This window comes from Littorina saxatilis, linkage group LG12 (genome assembly GCF_037325665.1).
Source record: "Littorina saxatilis isolate snail1 linkage group LG12, US_GU_Lsax_2.0, whole genome shotgun sequence".
Lineage (NCBI taxonomy): Eukaryota > Metazoa > Mollusca > Gastropoda > Littorinimorpha > Littorinidae > Littorina > Littorina saxatilis.
This window is the reverse complement of record NC_090256.1, coordinates 66,614,957-66,638,095: the sequence shown is the minus strand read 5'-3', so window position 1 is coordinate 66,638,095 and position 23,139 is coordinate 66,614,957. Positions and strand designations below refer to the sequence as shown.

The 23,139-nt window shown below is 42.9% G+C and overlaps 1 protein-coding gene across 1 annotated transcript in view; it reads right to left on the bottom strand.

The window, feature by feature from the left end:
- Window positions 1–23,139, bottom strand: part of LOC138982609 (uncharacterized protein ZK1073.1-like) — a 58,693-nt gene that overhangs the window by 33,275 nt on the left and 2,279 nt on the right. Inside the window, exons 3-4 of the mRNA XM_070355939.1 lie at window positions 11,923–11,980; window positions 3,399–3,516 (exon numbers count right to left, since the gene is read on the bottom strand). Of these exons, the coding sequence (XP_070212040.1) occupies window positions 3,399–3,516; window positions 11,923–11,980 (176 nt within the window). The remainder of the gene's footprint in view (window positions 1–3,398; window positions 3,517–11,922; window positions 11,981–23,139) is intronic.

Below are 23,139 nucleotides of genomic sequence, written 5' to 3'. Positions count from 1 at the left end.
CTTTTATCTCCAACAAAAGGAATTTTATTTCACTGATTGCTTATGGCATGTAGACAATATTAATATATAACTGCTTTGTGCAGAAAAGTTTAAAATTATTGGTAAGTATAAGGTGGCCAGATATGAGACTAAAGTGGAAACCGTAACCCACGCAATTTCCAGGGACAAAAGTTTCACTTGTCAGTCATAGCAAGCCATTTGCATTCATGTTACCCCTTTCTGTTTTAAGATGAGATAGATACTTTTTAGCAAGTAAAAAATTTTGGTAGTGTGCTCACTGATAGTAAGTATGCAGAGAGAATAATTGGCGTGAGTTACATGGAAACCATAACACGTAATGTTAAGAAATCAAGCTACACAAAAGATCAGTTTGCAATATGCTCTTTTATTTCAACAAAAAAGGAAACAGGGACTGTGTCAGTCTTCAAAAGAAATACTGCAAACGAGAATTGGCATTTGGGGCAGTCAAAACATCGAGCGAAGCTTGTGTGCGTTTCACACGAAACGATCTGACCTTGCTTTCGCTGTAAACTTCCGGTTCTTCGTAGCGCACAACAGGAATAACATCATTTAGTGAAACCCAATAAAAGTGAAACAAAGCACTCAGTTCTTTCAAAAAGCATATAAAAGAGAATGCAAAATAGTTTTTAACATGCTCTTAAAACAGTTGTTAAATAAGTGCATTGTCCGATCGTCGATCGTATGTTACAGAAGAAACGAACATTTCAACATGGCGCCAATCTTGTGAGCATGCTTGTGGCTTGAAATAATTGTATCTTGCTTTATTCTTATAAATATTGGAAACAGTAACAATGACTACGTATCAAAATCATTAGGGAAGACTTCACTTACCATCAAACAGTTGGGAAGGCCTACTGTGATTCAAAATCGGCGTTCGAACAGTGAGGATACGATGACATCGAGCGTGCGTGTCATTCCAAAAACCGGAAACCGACGCGTGTTTGTAGCAAAATTCTCATTTATTATTCACGTGACCCGTGTCAAAACGTCATCAGTGGAAATTTCCACTAGGCTGTTTTGGTCCAACACACGACTTTGACGGGAGAACCGAGACTACATGTTAACGCTGGCTGCGTTGTCGTGCGTTACTGAAAGAAACGAAAGAGGAGTAGGTTACTCCTACTCTGTGATTAAAAGCTCAGATGAAAGGGTTTCATAACGCCGTGTTGTGTTATGAAAAGAAAATGTCTTTGAAATGATTAAATCCTAAAAGTGAACTATTTGAAGGGTTCCCGTGTAGGGGGGATCATACTTCGCACTGACGTCGAAACTGGAAACCAATTTAACGCACGATAACGCGTTTTCTTCACCGATCAAACTCCCAGAAGAAGAAAAATGGATGTAATTCTTGAGTGTGTATGTCGAGAATAATCCTTCAGCTGACCCATAAACATCACAATAAAATTCACAGAGCTTTATTCTCCATTATGTACAGCTGCAACACAGACTGGTGTATTTTTGTCCCAGTTTTAAGTGCTGTTTTGGGGGCATTTTGGCTAAAAATTAAATCGTTTAAAACCCACAGCAATGTTTGGAAACCCAAACTTGGTTGTTACAGTAAGTCAAATCCATCCCCTTTGACATCAAAGCATCCCCTTTGTCATCCATTGCACAGAGATATTGTGACAGTCATTCAAAGTTGACAACCCATAGTATTTCCCAGTATCTAGGACGTGCACATATATAGCTCAGACTTGCTTTACCAACATTTCTGTTATTTCGCATATATGCAACCAAGTCGCAATAAGGCAAGAAAATAATGGACAGGAAATTGGCACTCGCTTGGAAGCGCGTGGCAGCCAACACGTGATGTTTTCTTCAATAACATCAACGCCATGCGCAATGCAAATTATACTTTTAACTGGCATCTTTAGCGCATAGAATTATAAGGTTGTGTTCAGTAAGCATTGTCGTCAAGAGATAAAATACATCAATCCTGCACCAATTAAAGCATCAAACTATTGTGTGTTTATTGCGTTTGTTGCGCGTTCTTCGACCGCGTTACAAGAGTACAGGTGCTGGGGGCATCCCCTCTAATTTGAGAACACGGCAGGTGTCTCTGGCACCAGAACGCTGCTTAAACTGTTAACAAAAATACTGCTTTCCAACGCAGCTGCTAAACAGAATCATTGCAGAAAGTTCACTCCGCAAACATGTATTCACATGTGTAGGTTGTAACGGCGAAAGCAGTATTATCAGAGACATGTATACATGACACTAAACTTAAAAAAAAGTCACACACACAAACAGCCACAGTGACAGAGTTAGTAACACTAAACAAACACACACACATGGAGCCACGCACATACTCATAATTACAGAGACATAGCCAAACAGACACGCCCAGAAATGCACTGACAGACAGACACAGACAGACACAGACAGACACAAACACACACATGTAAGCACTCAAAATGCATTATTCTGGCAAATGCAACAGTAGCCCAACTGAACGCAGCACGATCGCCTGACCTACATACCTAAGGGCCTTTCTACTCTCGTCCCTCTCACACACACAAACGCACGCGCGCCCAGTCAAAATACATTATTCTGCCCACTACAACAGCAGCCTTGTGACCCACATCTCTTCGCCCGTATCTCATCTCTTCGCTCGTATCTCATCTCTTCGCTCGTATCTCATCTCTTCGCTCGTATCTCATCTCTCCCCCTCCTTCCCCCTCCCTACACCCAATCCCCTGAAGAATTATTGCACGTGACAGATGCTATGGGCTTTCTGGTACAAGCCGCAAAACCACAAACCAAATCCTGCAAGATTACGCCACGGCCGTCTGTTTTGTTTACTGAAAGGAATACTAAAAATACGAATCTTTCCCATGGGGATTTATACCGTATGAACCACAGACAGACAGACGAACGAACAGACGAATTACGAACAGACAGACAAGACAGACAAGACAGACACATACACACGGCTTCTGAACACACATAGACACACCTTCTCAACAAGCAGATCGGATCCTTTGTCGTGGAATCGGACAGTCGAGGCTAACGCTACTCTGCGTATCAAGGGAGTTAATCATATAGAATTAACAGGCTAAAAGCCGATCATTTGTGTCGTTATAACGGAAGTACCGGTCAAAAGAATTGCATTAGGAATAAAAGACGGGGGCACATAAGAACAAGCATCACAGTCCTTTCATCGAGGAAGATAATAGCTCTTTCACATTTGCAGATGGAAAGACATGCGGGTGTAATCTATTGTCCAACGACTCATCACTACTTTCGAGCTAAACATTGGCGCGAACTGCTCATAGACCGTACCCGCACACGGCACTGTAAACATTTCGCCTCCATTTACCTCTCACGCCACCATCTGCCCTACCCTTGGTCTCATAACTAAACAGGCTGTAACTCACTCTGCGGGCAGAGCCGTGGCCTCATTATCCTGGCCAGGCACATCCACGTGGATGAAGGCACCCCTCCGGATGATCTCCTCCATGGACGTGTGGCTGATGAAGTTGGCCCACATTGAGTCTGCAAACAAAAAGAACAAGAGTGTAGCGCACTGTGCATTTTTGTTAGTGGATACATTAAGGATCAGATTTCATAATTATATAGTCCTGTGAGGTTACCCTCGTGGACATTCTGGCTGCTTTCTCACTGGGGAAATCGAGCTGCCATACAGTACGGAGCTACCCGATTTGTTTTCTTTTTCTTTCATGCATGTATTCATGTTTCCAAGCCTTGAGAATTTTGCTGTGAGCTCGGGTTCTGTATCGTGCGCATGCAGTTTTGATCCCCTCGCATCTGGTAGGGAAAGTAGGCCGCTGTGCTGAGTCTGGAAAAAATATACTACAAAGCTTCTTTTTTATATTTAGTCAAGTTTTGACTAAATGTTTTAACGTAGAGGGGGGAATCGAGACGAGGGTCGTGGTGTGTGTGTGTGTGTGTAGAGCGATTCAGAGAAAACTACTGGACCGATCTTCATGAAACTTGACATGAGAGATCCTGAGTATGGTATCTCCAGACGTTTTTTTCATTTTTTATATAAATAGCTTTGATGACGTCATATCCGGCTTTTCGTGAAAGTTGAGGCGGCACTGTCACGCTCTCATTAATTTTTTCAACCAAATTGGTTGAAATTTTGGTCAAGTAATCTTCGACGAAGCCCGGACTTTGGTATTGTATTTCAGCTTGGAGGCTTAAAAATAAATTAATGAGTTTGCTCATTAAAGTTGTCATTAAAATCGATTTTTCGCAAACAGATTTAAAATTGATTGCATCGTATTCTTCATCATATTCTGAATCTAAAAATATATACATATGTCATGTTTACTCTTAAAATGGATCACAATTAACGAAAATAGATTAATTAGTCTTACGATGAATATTTAAGAAATCGATCCAAAAATGATTTCATCTTATTCTTTATCATTTTTTGATTCCAAAAACATATAGATATGATAGGTTGTATTCAAAACAAGCTCCGAAAGTTAACAAGAATACAGAAAAGCGCGCTTTCCTGCTTAGCACAATACGCTACCGCGCTATTCTGGCGTGTTAATTTCACTGCGTTTTGCACGTGGAAGGTGAGCGATTTCCTTCTCGCGGGGATTGACGAAGCTGTACTGTCTTTGTGAAAAACTACAGTGCGTTCAGTTTCCGCTTTCATTCCGTGAGTTCGACAGCTTGACTAAATGTCGTAATTTCGCCTTACGCGACTTGTTTTTACATTTAGTCAAGTTTTGATTATTTTAGTGTTGTGCCTTGCTTGGACCGCAGAACTGATCCTCCTCATATTGAGGAGATCCTAGCATCAGCTAGAGAAAGTAGGTGACTGTGCTGAGTATAAAAGAGATAGTCCGTGCATCTTTATTTTTTTTTTTTAGTGTTGAGTCTCAGTATGGCTCGGAAAGCAGTGCATATCCCCCTCGTATTGTAAGGAGGTTCTATATAACATAAGCTAGGGAAAGTAGGTCACTGTTCTGAGTCTGGAAATGAACAAGATAGTACACGTGTGTACTGTGCATTTTTGTCAGTGTTTAGTCAAGGTTGGGGCGCACTGCTGATTCCTGCATGTTGAAGAAGTAGGGATGTGTAGCTCACTGTGGTATATCTCAAGCGGTGGTTTAGTCAAGTGTTAACAATTGCGTGTCTCTTGACCTGGATGTATTTTCCCCATGACACTTGTTTTTCTGTCATTGCTTTATTATCCCATTGTTGGGACATTTGAGTCGCTTCCTCAAATTTCAAAGCTAGCAGAAATTAGAGTCGCGCTACCCATGCAGGTGTGTGCGTGTTTATGCGCTATCACGCTATTGTTGTTGTACATGTAGTAATGAATGACCGAGTACGGTCTTTTACATGCCACGTACAGCGGTGAAACGGTGCTTGGACTGACACGGACAAACCGATAGGGGAGAGTCAGGGTGGTTTGAAAATACCACTCTATTTTGACCAACCTCTCCCTTCAAACACACCAACAATATCATAATTATGTCTTAGATTGCTAGTAAACATATAATTACTAGACCTCAAAAACTACCTTCGCCGCTGCTAAAAAAACGAACAACAGGTGGGGAAACTTTGTGATCATACGCTTTAGCAGGCTAAACTACTGCGTAAATATCTGAGCATGTGCATTTGTCATAATTCACTCTACGTTTTATGTTTAGTCCAAGGTAACCATCGTGTCTGCAGTAGAATTGCATCAAAGCTGTTTCATCCAACCTTTCCTTCAAATTACACCAACCAACCTTTATTAAAAGGGCGAATATGTCATTAAATCAAAAAGAGAATAACATTAGATCAGGTGACATTTGCAGTGACAGAGTTTCCAATCACAAACTCGTGCGTTCGTGCGTGCGTGCGTGCGTGCGTGTGTATAAATGCGTGTGTGCGTCCATGTTGCTGTCTTGTCTGTGTGTCGAGGCTATTCCTGTTCGTGCTATTGGTTGTTTTTGTGTGCTGCTAAATCGAACCAAGGCTGTTTGGGGCCACCTGCCAGTGCGCAATCACAGCATAAATAAATCACAATACAGCAGCGTCCTTGACTGTTATTGTATTGCCAACAGCGATGTAATGCTCTTTTCATGATAGCATCGCTCTCACGCCACACACTGCTCCGTACTGTATGGGAGCAATAAATATATTTCCTCGTGTAGAGAAGCTGCCCCCGCCCCCCCCCCCCCTCTCTCTCTCTCTCTCTCTCTCTCTCTCTCTCTCGCTCTCTCTCTCTGCCGTGTGTGTGTGTGTGTTACTTTTTTGCATGTTTGTTAACTTTGTTGTTTATCTTCATTCTTTTTGTTTCTTGTTTTTTTGTTGCTTTGTCGATATTGCTTGTTAATTTAGGCTAAAGACAGTAAGCCATCAAATTCTCTCTCCCTCTCTCTCTCTCTCTCTCTCCCTCTCTCTCTCTCTCTCTCTCTCTCTCTCTCTCTCTCTCTCTCTCTCTCCCCCCCCCCCCCCCAGGTCGGGCTGGGAACTTAGGCTTTGTCCAGTGAATCTGCCATCCTTATTCAAAAAAAGTCCAACCCCCCTCGCTACTCCTTAATTTACTGACCTCCGATAAATGTGCAATAAGTGCGCACGAACACGTTTTTTTTCTGTGTTACTGCGCAAATGATGAGGTCAGCAACAGGCACCGATTTGTGATTACTATGTGTCTGCCGCATCCCTTGTATTATTCATAAATCCCGTGCCCACAGGGACCTTAACATTATCCCTGCGAGGCAACAGTGCGTCTAGCTTCTACATTATCTTTCTAACAACAACAATAAAATATTCGGTCTGCAGCAAACACGAAGGCATGGTTACTTATCCGGTAAAGAGGTTGCAGAGAGGACGACCAGATACTCGGTATTGCACTGGCTTTCTGCGACGCGAAAAACGACGCCATCTAAAATTCTTTGTCTCGTCTCTATAGTGAACATCACTGGTCTTTTCCCCCTCGTAACCTCCATCGTCAGGAGAGAAGACAAAAAAACACGCACAAAATTAAGTATAACCAGCAAGCTGTCTCTGGTTTGTGCCTGAAACAAATCTGTCATAGTCTATCTATGTCTCTGGTTCTACTGACGCGCGATAAAGCTCGTCGGAGAGCAACCGACAGCAGTCATAAATGCTTGACCTTTTTCGCCATCCCGAATTTCGACTCCTAGCCGAACTCAGCGAACTCTCCTAAGATGTCCTGGTTGAGCGCAAAGTTTTCCTAGATGCAATCGTTGATTTCAACATCTCACGCGATGAGGTCGATGACTGTCAAGTCTCCCAAGATGTGTCTCCCAAGATGTCCCTCAAGAAGTGAAGGATGACCTCCGACAAGTTAAAACTATCCGATGGTCGACCGGCAGGAGCTCAGACCAATGGGTAAAATAAAATAAAAAGTTTCACTGATTGCAAAGACGCTATATCTTATCTCCCGCAGAATCGGGACTAAAGAGTGATTGCAAAGTCTCTCAAGTAGCGCGTGATCATTGATTGCCGTGACACTCTTCCCGAGATGTGATTAATCTTGGGACACATCACACGCCACCAGCAGCGACTTGCACCCTCGATTCTTATCAGTTCCGCCTTAAGTGTTAGTGGTACTAAAGGGTAAAGGGCTGCAAGTTCTCCAGGAGCAACAATGGAATCAGTGAGCGCGATAAGCACGGGCGACACGGGGCAGAGTGAGGTCCTGACAGTCAGCACGTCTCCTTTTCTCACTGCCCGTGGATTATTAGCACTCCTGTGGTGCTAGAATCGATGCATTCCAGAAACCGCTATTTGTATCCGGGAAAGGGATGGCCACTGGTATTGACCGACACAAGTCTGCTGGCTACAACTCGGTTCATAAAGCACGTTTAACGTTACAGTTTCTTGTCGCGATTGTGTGTTGATCTGCCACATGTAACCGAGAGCCTTTACTGGCAGAGCTAATCACAAACGTCGACAGTTCATTTCACTGGCTACTCTTATCGTTTACGCCTTGCTCTTAGCGGCGGCAGCCCAGCGCTCTTATGTTCGCAACAACACAATCAATTAATTAAGCACGGATGACATGTAATGATGTTGATTTACTTTTCACACACACACACACTGCAGAAAATGGCTAGAATTTTGAGTTTCCAAATCAAACTTATAACTCAATTTACTCGCGACTGATGTAAAATATAAACTGAATAAATTGTATTGATAAGCTTACCAAGTTTCTTTATCTGGCCCCTATCCCTTTAAGAACACCCTGCTGTTGTTCAATGCTGCAGACGGAAAATGGTGAATGTATCCTTACATGAATACATAGACAAAAAAAAACCACCCATGGTTTGCTGAAATATGTCCCAAACGCTATGTTCCAAGGCATTACAACAACAACAACAACACAAAACAAAACACTTGTTTTCAAGGTTTTGTCACCTCTGTGGTGGCAAGAGTCTTGATTATTAGCTACTTTTAGGTTCGTCGTTCAGGACACAGATTCCCAACACTAAATCAACTTCCAACTAAAAAAATAAAAATCGTGGAAAGTTGAAGTCACGAAAACCAATTAAAAAACAGACAAAGCGTCAAAGCGTAAAGTTATTACAATCATGTCATTTCTAAGGATAAAGACCGAACTTGTCACAAAAGCCGGGTCAGAAACAGCCGGCTTGACTTTTCCAAAAGCTCAAGTGATTCAGTGCAACTTAAGACGTCACAATAGTTTAAAAGGAAGACAAACAAATCACAACAAAACATGAAGGAAAACAACCCATAATACTCTCTTGATTGTGCAATTTAAATGCGGTACTGCCTCTCAAATGGCCATTTTTATAAGACACTAGTCTGAGCATTACTCTCTCTCTCTCTCTCTCTCTCTCTCTCTCTCTCTCTCTCTCTCTCTCTCTGCATGCCTGCGTGTGTATATTAATGTATGTGCATGCGTGCGTGCATGTCTGTGTTTGCGTGTGACGATATATATGCGAGCGCGTGTGTGTCTGTGTGTGTGCGTGTGCGTACACGCCACACGCAGGTTCATGTGTGCGATGTCTCTGATCCTTGTGTGACCTAGCGAGATGAGTCTGACACGCAGTTTACACCAAAGCATACATTACGTCAACACCCAGAAGAAAAAAACGGACACAACATAGCTAACATATTGCAGCTGCCCGAGCACTCTGGATGTTACATGTATTTTGTGTTATTTTTGTGTGTGTTTTTTTACACCTTTGGCTATGTTCCCAAGTGTTTCCAAACTTACAAGACGGTATCTGTCACAGGTTCACTTACCTCCTTGTGTATAATCACCCGGTCTACTTTCTCGGCTGGGGTAAGGGGGTGGGGGAGGGGTAAGGGGGTGGGGGAGGGGCAGGATGGTAGGAACACGTGTTGACCTTAACGGGGTCAAGAAGCCGCACTTGGTAATATGGGGGTTGGGATACCGAGACAAAGAGACAGACAGACAGAGGGAGGGAAACAAATTTTTTTTAAATGAATAAATTATAATAAAACAAGTCGCATAAGGCGAAATTACTACATTTAGTCAAGCTGTGGAACTCACAGAATGAAACTGAACGCACTGGGTTTTTTCACAATGACCGTAGTCTGCCGCTCGTGCAAAAGGCAATGAAATTAACGAGCCTGTTTAGCGCGGTAGTGGTTGCGCTGTGCTGCATAGCACGCTTTTCTGTACCTCTCTTGGTTTTAACTTTCTGAGCGTGTTTTTAATCCGAACCTATCTATATGTTTTTTTAATCTGGAAGCGACAAGGAATAAGATGAAATTGTTTTTATATCGATTTCAGAAATTTAATTTTAATCATAATTTTTATTTAATTTTTTTAATTTTAAGAGCTTGTTTTTAATCCGAATATAACATATATATATGTTTTTGGAATAAAAAAATGATGAAGAATAAGATTAACGTAATTTTGGATCGTTTTATACAAAAATAATTTCAATTACAATTTTCGGATTTTTAATGACCAAAGTCATTAATTAATTTTAAGCCTCCAAGCTCAAATGCAATACCAAAGTCCGGCCTTTGTCGAAGATTGCTTGGCCAAAATTTCAATCAATTTTAATGAAAAATGAGGGTGTGACAGTGCCGCCCCAACTTTTACAAAAAGCCGGATATGACGTCATCAGAGACATTTATCGAAAAAATGAAGAAAAAAATTGGGGATATCATACCCAGGAACTCTCATGTCAAATTTCATAAAGATCGGTCCAGTAGTTCACTCTGAATCGCTCTACACACACACACACACAAACACACACACACACAGACACACACACACACACACACACCACGACCCTCGTCTCGATTCCCCCTCTACGTTTGCTTGTTTGCTTAACGCCCAGCCGACCACGAAGGGCCATATCAAGGCGGTGCTGCTTTGACATATAACGTGCGCCACACACAAGACAGAAGTCGCAGCACAGGCTTCATGTCTCACCCAGTCACATTATTCTGACACCGGACCAACCAGTCCTAGCATTAACCCCATAATGCCAGACGCCAGGCGGAGCAGCCACTAGATTGCCAATTTTAAAGTCTTAGGTATGACCCGGCTGGGGTTCGAACCCACGACCTCCCGATCCCGGGGCGGACACCTTACCACTAGGCCAACCGTGCCGGTCCCTTTACGTCAAAACTTGACCAAATGTAAACAAAAAATTTAAAAAAGTAAATAAATAATTTTTAGAAAAAATTTATTACAAAAAATTAATTGAATAAATTAAGAAATAATTTTTAACAAAATTGACCGAGCTCTTTACACGTGGTGACATGGTAGACAAACAAACACCTGAAACCCGATCCCCCGCGGGTTAGGTTCCTAACAATTTCACAAAATTTAAGCTATAATTGACCCAGAGATACAACAAACACCGACCGACTGACCGCCCGCCCGCCTCAAACAAACAAACAAACAAACAAACAAACGGACAGAGCAAATCCAGTAAGCCCCATTATTCTAATGGCGGCTTAATAACGGTTATACCCGCAGGTATTGTATTTTGCTGCTGACGTTTGCCCTGCCTACGTGTTGGGCACATCCGCAAACGCGAACGAATCGTCTTGGCACGGTTCTTTGTGCATAGTGAGAGAAAAGCACGAGTAACTTGTAAACACACAATTCTGTGCAGACAAAAGTACGTGTAGTTCCGTATGTACAGAGCTCTGCCAATGTAACTTCACAAACATACATTCGGATACACAGCATCTCTACACAATGTAAGAAACAGATAGCCTATGCCGACAAACATCTCAACAACAAAAATTAATAATAATACATGCGCATACCCTCTTGTTTACGGAAGTTAAATGTGCGTGATTTCGCATGTGGCTGCCAGCCTACAATTACTAAAAATAAAACACATGAATTCGGAAACGTAACATCTCAACATTTAAGTCAAACGATATTCACAGGAAGGCTTTTAAGTCCGTTCAGTGTGATGCATCCGCAACCCCTCAACAGAAACACAAAAAAGAAAAAAAGAAATCGATCGCAGTATTGGCGTTAACCGGTAATTACCGGTATTTTACCTGTTGAAACGAGAAATTACCGGAACAAAATTGGCTGCCGGTTTGACCTACCGGTTGTTTTTCTAGAACTACCGGTTGTTGGTTTTTTGCTGGTTGAACAATAAAACCAGTACTCTGAGTTGGACTCTAACTGGTTCCAATGACCAGCCTACCGGTTTTTTCTGGACTGTGTACATCATAAAAGTTTGCGTACCGGTTTGAAAAATTACTAGCGCCATCACTAGATCGGTCGGGGTGGGGGCGGAGTCGGGGAGCTGCAGTGTTAGTGCCCATGTTCCAAATAGAATATAAATTCCCAAGCACTTTGGTAACGGGGTAACTGCGTTTGGTGCAAATTGAGCTGACGCTAGCTATGGCATCCCAATCCAATACATGTATGAGTTTTGACACAAACAGGAAAGGGTAATTAGTGAAGGAGGAATCCATACTTACGATTGCATCCCAGGTCGTGTACGGTGAGTATGATAAACTGGCAGTTCTTCAAGTCTCCCTGCAAACACACAACAAAACAGACACAACTATTATTATGTGTTATGACTTTCTTTCCTATTCTGTCCACAAACCTTACATCCTTATTTTGATTCTTCGACTATCAGTACCATGGAACGTGTTTTTTTTCCATGAAAGTAAAGTTGAAAACGCAAAGGGAACACACAAAGATAAACAGACAAGCCACACTCAAAAACTGTACGTAAACACAGTTACATAAGCACACTGACCCAAACCTTTAATCTCCGAACATAAAGTTTATAAATTATTCAAATTTCAAAGATTATTTTCATTGTAAGTGATATCCCAAAAATACCTCTGAAGAACAGTCCTATTCCTGACTTTTAAAAAGTATTTTCCCAGGATCCCCCCCCCCCCCCCCAATTTTTTTTTTTTAAATTTTATCAAGCATCACATAAAAATAGCCCCCCCCCCCCACCACACACACACACCCCACCCCCTTCCCAAATCCATGGGCACGGCAACAAATACTAAGTCATGAACTCAGTTTTTAGATGATCCGGCGTGTCTGTAGATGTGCTTTACTATGCGTCTAAAACCAGCCACAAAGAAGAATCAGCACGCAAAACTGAGATGGTCACCAGACACACATGCAAACATTGATGTTTAGGGTTTAATGTATTAAACCAAGGCTCGGTTGTCTTGAATTTTGAAATATTCTTCGACCAGCATCACACGGTCTGTAGACAAAGATTGCACAACGCAGTATACCGAAGGGTAAAAATAGTGTGTGTGGTTCTTGCGAAAGGTGGCAATTATGGTACCATCTATTTTCGGACAGGACTCTGAACTGCTACCGGCTGCTTTTTCTACAGTGAGCAGCGTCTGCTTTTTCTACAGTAATTGGTATTGCCTTTCGGTGATCAAAATGTGCACAAGTGTGCCACTAAATAAAACAACAGGGGGTATGATGCTAATTACACGGAGAACTGGAGTAATGCTTCCGGGTGACAGGTTGGTAGGGGGGGTGGTTGGCGTTGAGAGAAAAAGGGAGGAAATTGCCCTAGCACATATTAAGAAAAATACATGCACAAGAAGCAGATCAAAGAACAGGAAGACAGGGGCGGGAGGGGGGGGGGGGGAATAAATAACCAACTAAAGTCAGTGTAACTAGCGTAACACTAACAGTCAATGCGCTCTATATATATATTGCTCACATGAACTCCCCCTGCTCCTCCTAACCGAAACCGCTTAGTAGTACATGTGCGTGTAAATGTATTTATCTCAAAACACACCCTGGCCACACCATTAAATCTAGGCAGTCACGCACACGAAACAGCGGGGAAGCAAATGCAAACACACTGTAGCATACGATCGCACGCACACACACACACAGACACCCCCTCACAACACACACATGTACACACGCACACACAAACACACGCATGCACCCATTGACACACACACACACATAGGCTATATATACCCCCTCACTACACACACACATCCACACACAAACACACGCACCCAAGCACGCATCCACCAGAACACACACACTACTAAATCCCACCACTCACACAGACCCACTCACCACACACACTTATCATGTCTACTGAAACCTCCAGAAAAGCAACGTTGTGAACAGAAAATTGTTTCCAAGGGTGTACCTCCTAGACCCTGCTATTGATTTGGCGCCGTATCTGGAGGGTACGCGAGGAAGCTTTTCTGCAGATAATCTCACAAAAGGGCAGAGGTCTCGCCAATCAGTTATGTGTCTGTCCCGTGATGGTATCAAGTGGCGTATGCTCTTCTTTTGTGACTCCCCGTGCTTCCTCCGCCATCACCACCCCCTCCCCTCTCCACCCCGACCAACTCCCGACAGGAAAATTGTACAAAAACAGCTTTCTAAAATTAGATCCAAGTTGCGAAATAAAATAGCCCACCATTTTTAAATTTGCCAGATGAATTTCCCAACTCGGAATGGTAATCGATCACTCAGAGAAATAGAGATGGAAGTGGTGGGGGTGGTATGTGCATGCATGTGGGTATGTTTTTCACTCTGTGGGTGTGTGTGGTAGAACTTTATTTCGAGCATTATTCTACTTTGGAAACGCGTTCAGACTGAATAATTCTATATAGTCGCTTCGCCAGCAAGGGCAACAACAGTTTATTTGTGCGAACCTGATTGAATTCATACGCGGCAATCGCAGTCGGCAGATGTTCCCCTTTCAAGAACTTCTGAGTGGATTGTATTGGTAGACCTATACACCAACAACTTGAATAAGTCTCAGATGTTCACCTTTCACGAACTAATGAATGGTTCATATTGTTACAATGTTAGACCTGTACCACTGTGACAAGCGCCTATTCCTCATAGCTTTGAACAAGGGACAATTGCATTGTATATTATTATGAATCATCCAAACTATCTCTCACGTCGCCCTCAACTAGTGCTCCACCCAAACTTTTTCTTCTGCAGAAACGTCCAGGCTGACTAGAATGGTGCATTTCCATGGGGACCATAAATACAACGAGAATTCAAGAGAAAAAAACAACCCACAAAAAACGTCTTTGTCCGACGAGTGTTTGGGGAATACTTAACACACACAAGCCCCCCCCCCCCCCCCCCCCCCCCGCACCATAGCGACAAGCGGAGAAAGAAAGAAAGATCAATTGGGCTGTGCTTCGGCCTACATAAGCATAGCGGAATCTATGGTGTGTTATGCATTGCATGCGAATCATCGGTGGACGCTGATTTCTTCGCGGCAAACTGGCATGAGGATCAGTGCTGGTTCGCAGGGAAAATTACCTGGCCCCCGGGCAGGATCTATAAATCATTAGCCACTCTCTACTTAGCCTGAGCTCTGTTATGTTCGTCATTACACAATTTGCATATAGCATTATGTGAAGATATGCCATTATCGCTTGAATGCGCCCATGTACATAACCTATACTGATACGCGATTCCAGCAAGCAGGCACGTATAATAATGTATGTTGTATTCATTTGTCCGCACGAGCATCTAATCCGGCCATGAATTCATGCTCGCTGAGCAGGGGGGGGGGGGGGAGGGGGGGGGGGGAGAGAGAGAGAGAGAGAGAGAGAGAGAGAGAGAGAGAGAGAGAGAGAGAGAACATGTGACACGTGGACTAAAGGAGAACGGCCATACCCCTCTTCAGTTTTGGATACTTATTAACAAAACATGTCCCTAATTGGTAAGTGCTGCCACTTGATGACATACATCGGAATATCATCATCACCCGAATTCTCGTTGTATTTATGGTCCCCATGGAAATGCACCATTCTAGTCAGTTTTTCCTCTCCAACCCAATTGCCGTGTGCCTGTGAGGGGGTCATAACATTAATGTTCAGAAATGCGTTTTTGTCATCCAAACAGTATTCAATTCTACCTGCTATATAGTTCACTAATTTATGCACAACATGGTTTTGAACACCTCTTGAAGCTGACTGCCTGGATACAACAAGACCGTTATGAAAGATGGACGACAGAGGAGGATCGCGACGCCTGTCTGTCTGCAAGATAATCTTTTCTGTCTCCTCTACGACAAACTCGACCAGGAGACTGAGCTGAACATTTACAAGAACAAACACTTTATTTCCCGTTGAAATACATCAAAACGGGAACATTTTTTCCACGCATGTCAACTACTTCACAAGTAATGGGTTTTTGTGTGTGTTTTTTTTAAGCTGACCGACCAGCAATCACTGTTCGCAACTGAACACAATTGAAGACTGTTGTTGGTACATGGTGGTAGCCTTTTCTGCAATCGTGGACTCTCCTCTTTTTCTTGCATCACACAAAGGCACAGCATCAAATGTACACAGCATTTAACAATTACCAGAGGTTTGGCCAATTTGCAGCATAAAGCAGGCCATTACGCCGATTCACAACAAAAATCAATAGGTAACTCTACTCCACTGATGTGTCAGAAATACAATGAGCTACTTGACCAACTCCCAGACAGATTGATCGGTCATTTCAATTTTGACTGCGTCAGTGACTGGTGCATACATACGGAGAATGAATTTTCAATGAGCGATGTTCTCCCTAAATTATGTCGTAACATGTGATGATCAAACAGCACATTATCTATTGACGTGTTTGGCAAGTCTTGCACCAATCCTTAAACGAAAAGAATAAGAAAACAACGGACAACGTCATTTTCAACCACATCGACTGGACGAAGTTGATTCCGATGATGACACCAGCTGGTACTATCTGCCCGCGCGTGCGTGCGTGCGTGTGTGTGTATGTGTGTGCGTATGCGTGCGTGCGTGTGTGTGTGTGCGTGAGTGTGTGTGTAGGGCGCGGGGTAGCAAGGCAATTAACGGAACCCTTTATAACCCATACTATATCACCCAAAATAGCTTGCCTGTCACGCAACGCATAGTTTGTTTTTGTTTTTTAAAAGGACGGCCACAGAGGCCGACTTTTTAAGTTTAGAGGAATTGGACTGACGTCGACAGGAACAAAAATCCTTGAAGATCAACCCAAAAGTTTTGTTAATCGTGAAGCCCCTTGCTTTTCAGAGCGAGTCATGTTTTCCCTCGTTACAGCCAGCTTCTTAAAAGAGAGTGTTTCATTCGATCATTTGCGCAGTGTTTGCAGAACATAAGCATAAGGCTTTCTCTCTTTGTAACTCCACTAATGTTTTTCTGTTAAACAGATTCCAGACAAAAAGCTCTGACAACAAAGACGTTGAAATAATGACCAAAGACACATGTATCAGGGCCTCACATCCATGAGAGGTAGCATAGGACAAATGTCCTGGCCAATGTAAAAGTGATAGGACATTTGTCCTGAACAAAAACAAATCAATAGGACATTTTTGCCCGTAACAAAACGTAAATATAATTAAACTTGACTAGTTTCTTGGCACGAGGGTAAAAGAACAAAAATACTTTTTTTGGCAAAAAGTGAGCAGCTTTGACTGCCACAGCTGCCCCCTTTTCTTGTTTTGTCAGCTGTCGGGTTTCAACTATCTCCTTGTCTCTCTGGAGAGATGACACTTGCACACTAACAGCATGGTCTTTGGTTTCTTGATGATCGGTAAGGGCCGATTTGCTAAAGTTCGAACAGCCAACGGTAAAAGTGTTGGACTTCCCTGTGTGCTGACATGAGGTGCAAAACATAATATAAGTTTCCTCTCTGGGTCATGCGACACACACGGGAATGATGTCGCCCAGCTTGAGACGAAGTTACGCATGGGGGTGAGGGAGGGGTATAGTGTCTTTCTTCGGCTCCGATGTTTGACTATCGCGATCGACATTCTCACCTGGGCGATCGGGCTCTAACTGCTCTGGGGCTGGAGGAAGCTCAGTTTCCGTGCTACTGACAGATGATGAGGGAAGGGACTTGAAGTGTAATTTCTTCTGTCCCTTTTCTGGGATCAGTTTTCGTTTAGGCGGCATGTTTGTTATTTTCGGGGAAAGCGCGAAGGGAGGCAACTCTCAACTTGCTTCGAACATTTCAAGTTGCGAGCCTTTGAAACTCTTTGGTACTAGAGGCACAAAGTGTTTAATTTCGTCTGCTGCACATTGCTTCGCAATACATCGATAAAATAGCATTCAAACTACTGTAAATTGAGAAGTACTGACGATGTCCGGATCAAATGATAGAATAATCGGACATTGACCACTTTGTGACAAAAACAATAGGACATTTGTCCTCCTGCATGAAAAATGTATAGGACATTTGAAAAAAATATCCTCATATGTCCGATGTCCGACGTGGATGTGAGGCCCTGTGTATCCATCACAACTCCCGCCACGTCGTCGTCTCTCACCCTATCGCCCCTCCACACAGTCTAATTGTAAAGGAACGGTCACCTATGTTATTTACTGACCCCCCACTCCCCCTCCACAAATATCAATAATTACAAAGGTGCGGCCACACAGATGTCAATAACTGCACAACCCCCACCTACACACAAACACACAATACGAAACCTTAAAACTAAAGAAATCATCTAATTATAAAGTAACGGCCTCATAGATGTCAATTACTGTCCCATATACCCCTACCACGACCCTCCCAACACTATGAAACCTCAGAACTGGAGACATAGTGTAATTACAAAGAGTACTGCTAGGCTTTTTTTCTGCAGCCTTCAAGCAAGGAACCAAAGACCGACAAGAAGTGAAGCAGTCAACGTCACGGTAGCAGCCAGTGACTCTTAGTCTTTAAACACTGTTACACTAACAGTTACTCTCTTTTTAAACAGAACCCGGGACAGGGAAGAACTTTGCATGGTTTCTCTTCATTATCCTTAGAGTCTTGAAAAACAGAGGCTTCTGTCAGCCCTTAGCCCCAAGGCAATCTTTACCGCCCCTACCCACCCACACCCCTGTTTCTATTTGCGTCAGGTATTGAACGTCCTCGTATAGGCTTGAGGTGATGAGGAAATATAGATCTTGATTTGCACGTGAGGACACAAGAGTGTCATTGTCAGGGATCTGCTCTAAATTTATCTTGCAATTATAGCTGGTGCCGTTTGCTTTGGAAAATTAGGCTTGTCCATAGTAAAATGTTTATTGTTAATTTTGTTTCCTTCTTGTCTTGTTTTGTTGTTATTGTTCATTTTTTATCTTATAAAAAAAAAGTTCCCCTCAGATGAAAATACACAACTATATTTTTTTTCAAATTCAAACTTATGCTTTTTGACAACTAAAGCTGTCGCATTATGACAAGTATGACAATAAGAGACGCACCTTATTATAAATGCATAAGACGCTTCCTATTCATCACTCACACTCACAGTCACTGCAATGTACAGGCAGACTAATGTGTACACTCCTGTGAATCCTGTAGACATTGTGTGAAGCCTACAGACTTCAACAAGTGCTTGTTCTCAACATAAGGGCACACTTCTTTCCTGCGAAGAGAGATCGGCTCAACATCTCAGTACTGGCCAGGCTTTTACATAAAATAAGAACATCTCTCCACTTGAACATGTACCAAAACTCAACATTCTGAGTCTGACTACTTTCTGTGCAGAGTTGGGATTTTTTTATGAATTATTTTTCTATTTCATTCATAAAACAATTCCAAGTATGCTGGTAATGTTTGGTATAGTGAAAGGATATTCTTTGGCCATTGTAAAAGTCTGCCCAGATCTTAGTTAAACAGTGGCCCATGCGTATAACAAAGGAACAAAACACACAAAAAGACCAGAGAGCTTGGGGATCCAATTTTACTTATTGTTAGGGAGGGGAGAAAAAATAAAAACAAGATGACTCTCACATCAGAGGCTAGGCTTTCACACTTAGCGCACACACACACACACACACACACACACACACACACACACACACACACACAGACAAAAACACACACAGCCTGAAAACACACCCCATATTTAGGGGACGGGAAAAACAAAAGATTACTCTTTACACAACGAAGCTAGACCTTATTCAAACACACACACTGGGGAAGAAAAGTGTTAAAGGCACAGTGCAGCTCACAGCCTTCGTTTTGCGTTTTTGTTGCATCCGAGTGCATTTACAGTTCAAAAATCCTCCTATTGTAGTAAAACAAACCCAAAACTACCCAACAACGACATCTGTGAAGCTCGACAGTTTCTTGTTCACGCGAGTGCATAAATTAACCTAGTTATTACGTGGTGTTTGGTCGGAGTTCGATTCAACCGAGTGATTCCGGCCTCCATTTTGTTTTACACAAACCCATGATGACGTCTGACATAGTTTGCTTAGTGACGTGTCTTTTTGTGCATGATGTGGTGATCTACCTGATCTAAATTTAGATCCAAAAATAGGTCAAGACCAGCCGGGTCCGAGTACGAAATTAATTCGTAAAAAAATCGCAGTTCTTGACTCTTTGGGTGCAAGTCAATGAAACTTGGTAGTTCTTCTAACGGATAGCTCCCTGAGGTATGACTAAAAGCCCCAGGGCACCTGGATTTGACAAGTTCAGTACCTTTAAAATAAGGGGTGTGTGCCGATGAAACAGGGCAACATGAGGACACACTTTTTTGTCCTCTTGTCTCTTTTCAAGGTTGTAAACAAGCTTAGCTTTTATTTGACGAAACACTCTAGAAACTCTGTTTCAAGGTGACACTGCACACACTATTTCCATCTGCTATCCTTATACTGTACTACATTATATAATAACCACATATCAAGTTTTTTATTGTAGTGGGCATGCATGTGTCCTATTTCTCTCTGTGTCCTAGATTAGTTCTGACCTTGATTTATATTTTTCGCTACTGGATAAATAAGGCCACGGCGTGTTGCATTTGGAAACGGGGGCAGAGCAATTTTAACTGAATGTAAAATACTCGGTTTTTAAGGCACTGGGTCGCCACTCATTACGACTCGCAAATGGACAGTTACAATCGTTTGTGATACGGCGTGGGTGAAACCAAGAAAGTCACAAAAACAAAAGGCGTCATAGGTCAACGCTCTCGAGCACGCCACTGGCAATGCTAAGGCCCGGCGCTCACATATTTTTTGTAACTTCAGCAGGACAGACGACGCACTGCAGATTATCCCAGCCCACCACACGTTGCGTGCAAGGAAAACATAGGCCAAGTACTCGCATAATCCCTATCGCAGCATCAATAATATGCAGTGCATCGCATAGTCTGTGCCGCTGAAACTGCGCAGGTATATTCTGCCCTTAACGGCTAACGGTAAAGCCGCTATCACGTCTAAGTGCATAGCGGCCACTGTGAAGACACTATTTATTTTTCTCGCCAGAATGCTGTGCAACGCTGCCTTATAATTATGCAGTCCTATTATACATGTGTGTCTAACAGTGTAAACTGTCATACATGTCCAAGTACACTCACTACACTCGCTCCAGCACCACTGTGCACTCAGCAGAAGCACGAACTGCAAGGAAAGTGACAGGCCGGTGTAACACGAAATTTTTACTCCACAAAAAATGTACTCCGGAGTAAACATTTCGTACGAAATTCTTACTCCGAGTACGAGAAAAGAACTCTCCAAGGCACACAAAAATTACTCCCTCCACGAAATTTTTACTCCCCATTTTTTTTACTTCCAGTAAAAATCTTGTACGCGAAAATGGGATGCGGGCGAAGGGATGATGCCAATATATATGTGATTTCACGCAAACGAATGTCGCGCTACCCTCCCTCCACCCCTTCCACCACCAAGACTAACAGGGGACAAGGGAGTATAAATTTCGTACACCTGGAATGGGAAGTTAAATGGTTCGCGTTAGGGTAAAGTAATTTATTATCGTCGGGGGAGTAACATTTGTGTACGAAATGTTTACTCGGAACTCACCTGTCGTGGGGAGTAATTTTCTCGTGTAATGGGGGAGTGCTTTTTTCGTAAAGAGAGTAACATTTTCGTACAAAATTTTTACTCCGGAGTAAAAATCTCGTGGGAGTAATTTTCCTGTGTTACACCGGCCACCCCCACCTCACCCCACCCTCTTCGTCTCCTGTCAGCCGTCTTGGGTTAAAAACATGGGATGACAAGAAGAAAAGGCAGTGCGGAGTAAGGGGGCGGTGGAACAGGAGAGTTAGAAAGAAAGAGAGAGGGGGGGGGGGGGGGGGGAAGGAAGACAGAGAGCGAGAGGGGGGAGGGAGGAGGGGGGGGGGGGAGGAGTAAAAGGGTGAAGAAGGTCTGAAAAAAGGGTGACATACCGACAGAAACAGAGAAAGCGACATTGCAGAAACTGACAGAGTAGGGCAGACCGAGCCCCCGGCCAAGCTTTACTTTACTTGCTTGTCAGCTTCTGTCTTTTCAACAAAAGCAAAACTGACCATTTAATATAGATCTATAAAGTATAATGCAATGTGTGGTCAGTAAATCAAAAGCTGCATTTGCTTCCTCCCTATTCCCAACCCTACCACAAACTATTGGCAATTGAACTATGACTCTACTGGCCATTCAGTCCACTCTTGTTGTCTAAGGACGTAGAGGAAAAAAGGTCAGGTGTCAGGTGTTGCTATTACCGTTACCAAGAACACCAACTAGTGCCAGATCGTAGCTCCCAGGCAAACAGTAAACTCATTGATTAACTTCAAGGTAAACAGCGTCCATGCTTGGATCTTGAACCAATCGATATTCCCCTTGAGCACAATATAAATAATTCCTTTCTGCAAAATCGAAACTTGCCAGTGCCACGCACTAAGAGGTCTTTGAAAAATTCTGCCTTGGGAACACAGGAAGCTTCTTTTGTCAAGCTTCAAAGTACCCAGAAGGGAATTAAAATGTTTTTTCTTTTTCCTTTCCAGGAATAGAGTGTATGGTGAACGTGTGTTTATTTTGTGTCAGGTTGTCTTTCAATGTATTTTTTGCTTTTTCTGAAGTCACTGCCAGTAGTACTGTACTGGTGCAAATGAGAGATATAATCAGTATTAACTGTCTCGACTCTAGCAATATTATTGCTAGCCAATTGTCAGTTCTGCACAAACACACTGGGGTGATCCACGGCCCAAATCGGCATTTGCGAAAATCACCCTTCTCTTCCTGCCTCTCTCACTGTCAACGAACTACCTATCTCTCTCTCTCCGTCTGTCCGCAGCCTTGGCGTCACTCTCGATCCAACTCTCTCTTTCCAAAAACACATCTCTAACATCTGCAAGTCCGCCTATCTAGAGCTGCGCAAGATTAGTTCAGTCCGTCACTACCTCACCACTGATGCAACCAAAACGTTAGTGTGTTCTTTAGTCCTCTCAAAGATAGATTATTGCAATTCTCTTCTGGCCGGTCTCCCTAAGTACCTTTTAGATAGACTTCAAAGGATCCAAAATAACGCTGCCCGCCTGGTCTTCAAATCTTCCAAGTATGAACACGCCACACCCCTTCTTCACTCTCTACACTGGCTGCCTATCACTAAAAGGATCGAATACAAACTCTCCTCTCTTTCTTTTGCCGTCGTTTCTGGTTCTGCCCCAGAATACTTGTCAGAACTCCTCAATCTCTACACCCCCTCTCGTCAGCTTCGCTCCGCCGCCGACACTCGACTCCCCACAGTGCAACCAAAGACATGTGGCGAGAGGTCCTTCGCCTATCAGGCCCCTGTGACCTGGAATAGATTACCTCTGCCTCTCAGACACACAGATTCTCTCACTACATTCAAGACAAATCTCAAAACACACCTCTTTCAGCGCAAGTGATTTGTGTCAGCACTGTTTGTGTGTGTGTAAATAGTACTGTTGACACGTTTTTATATAGAAG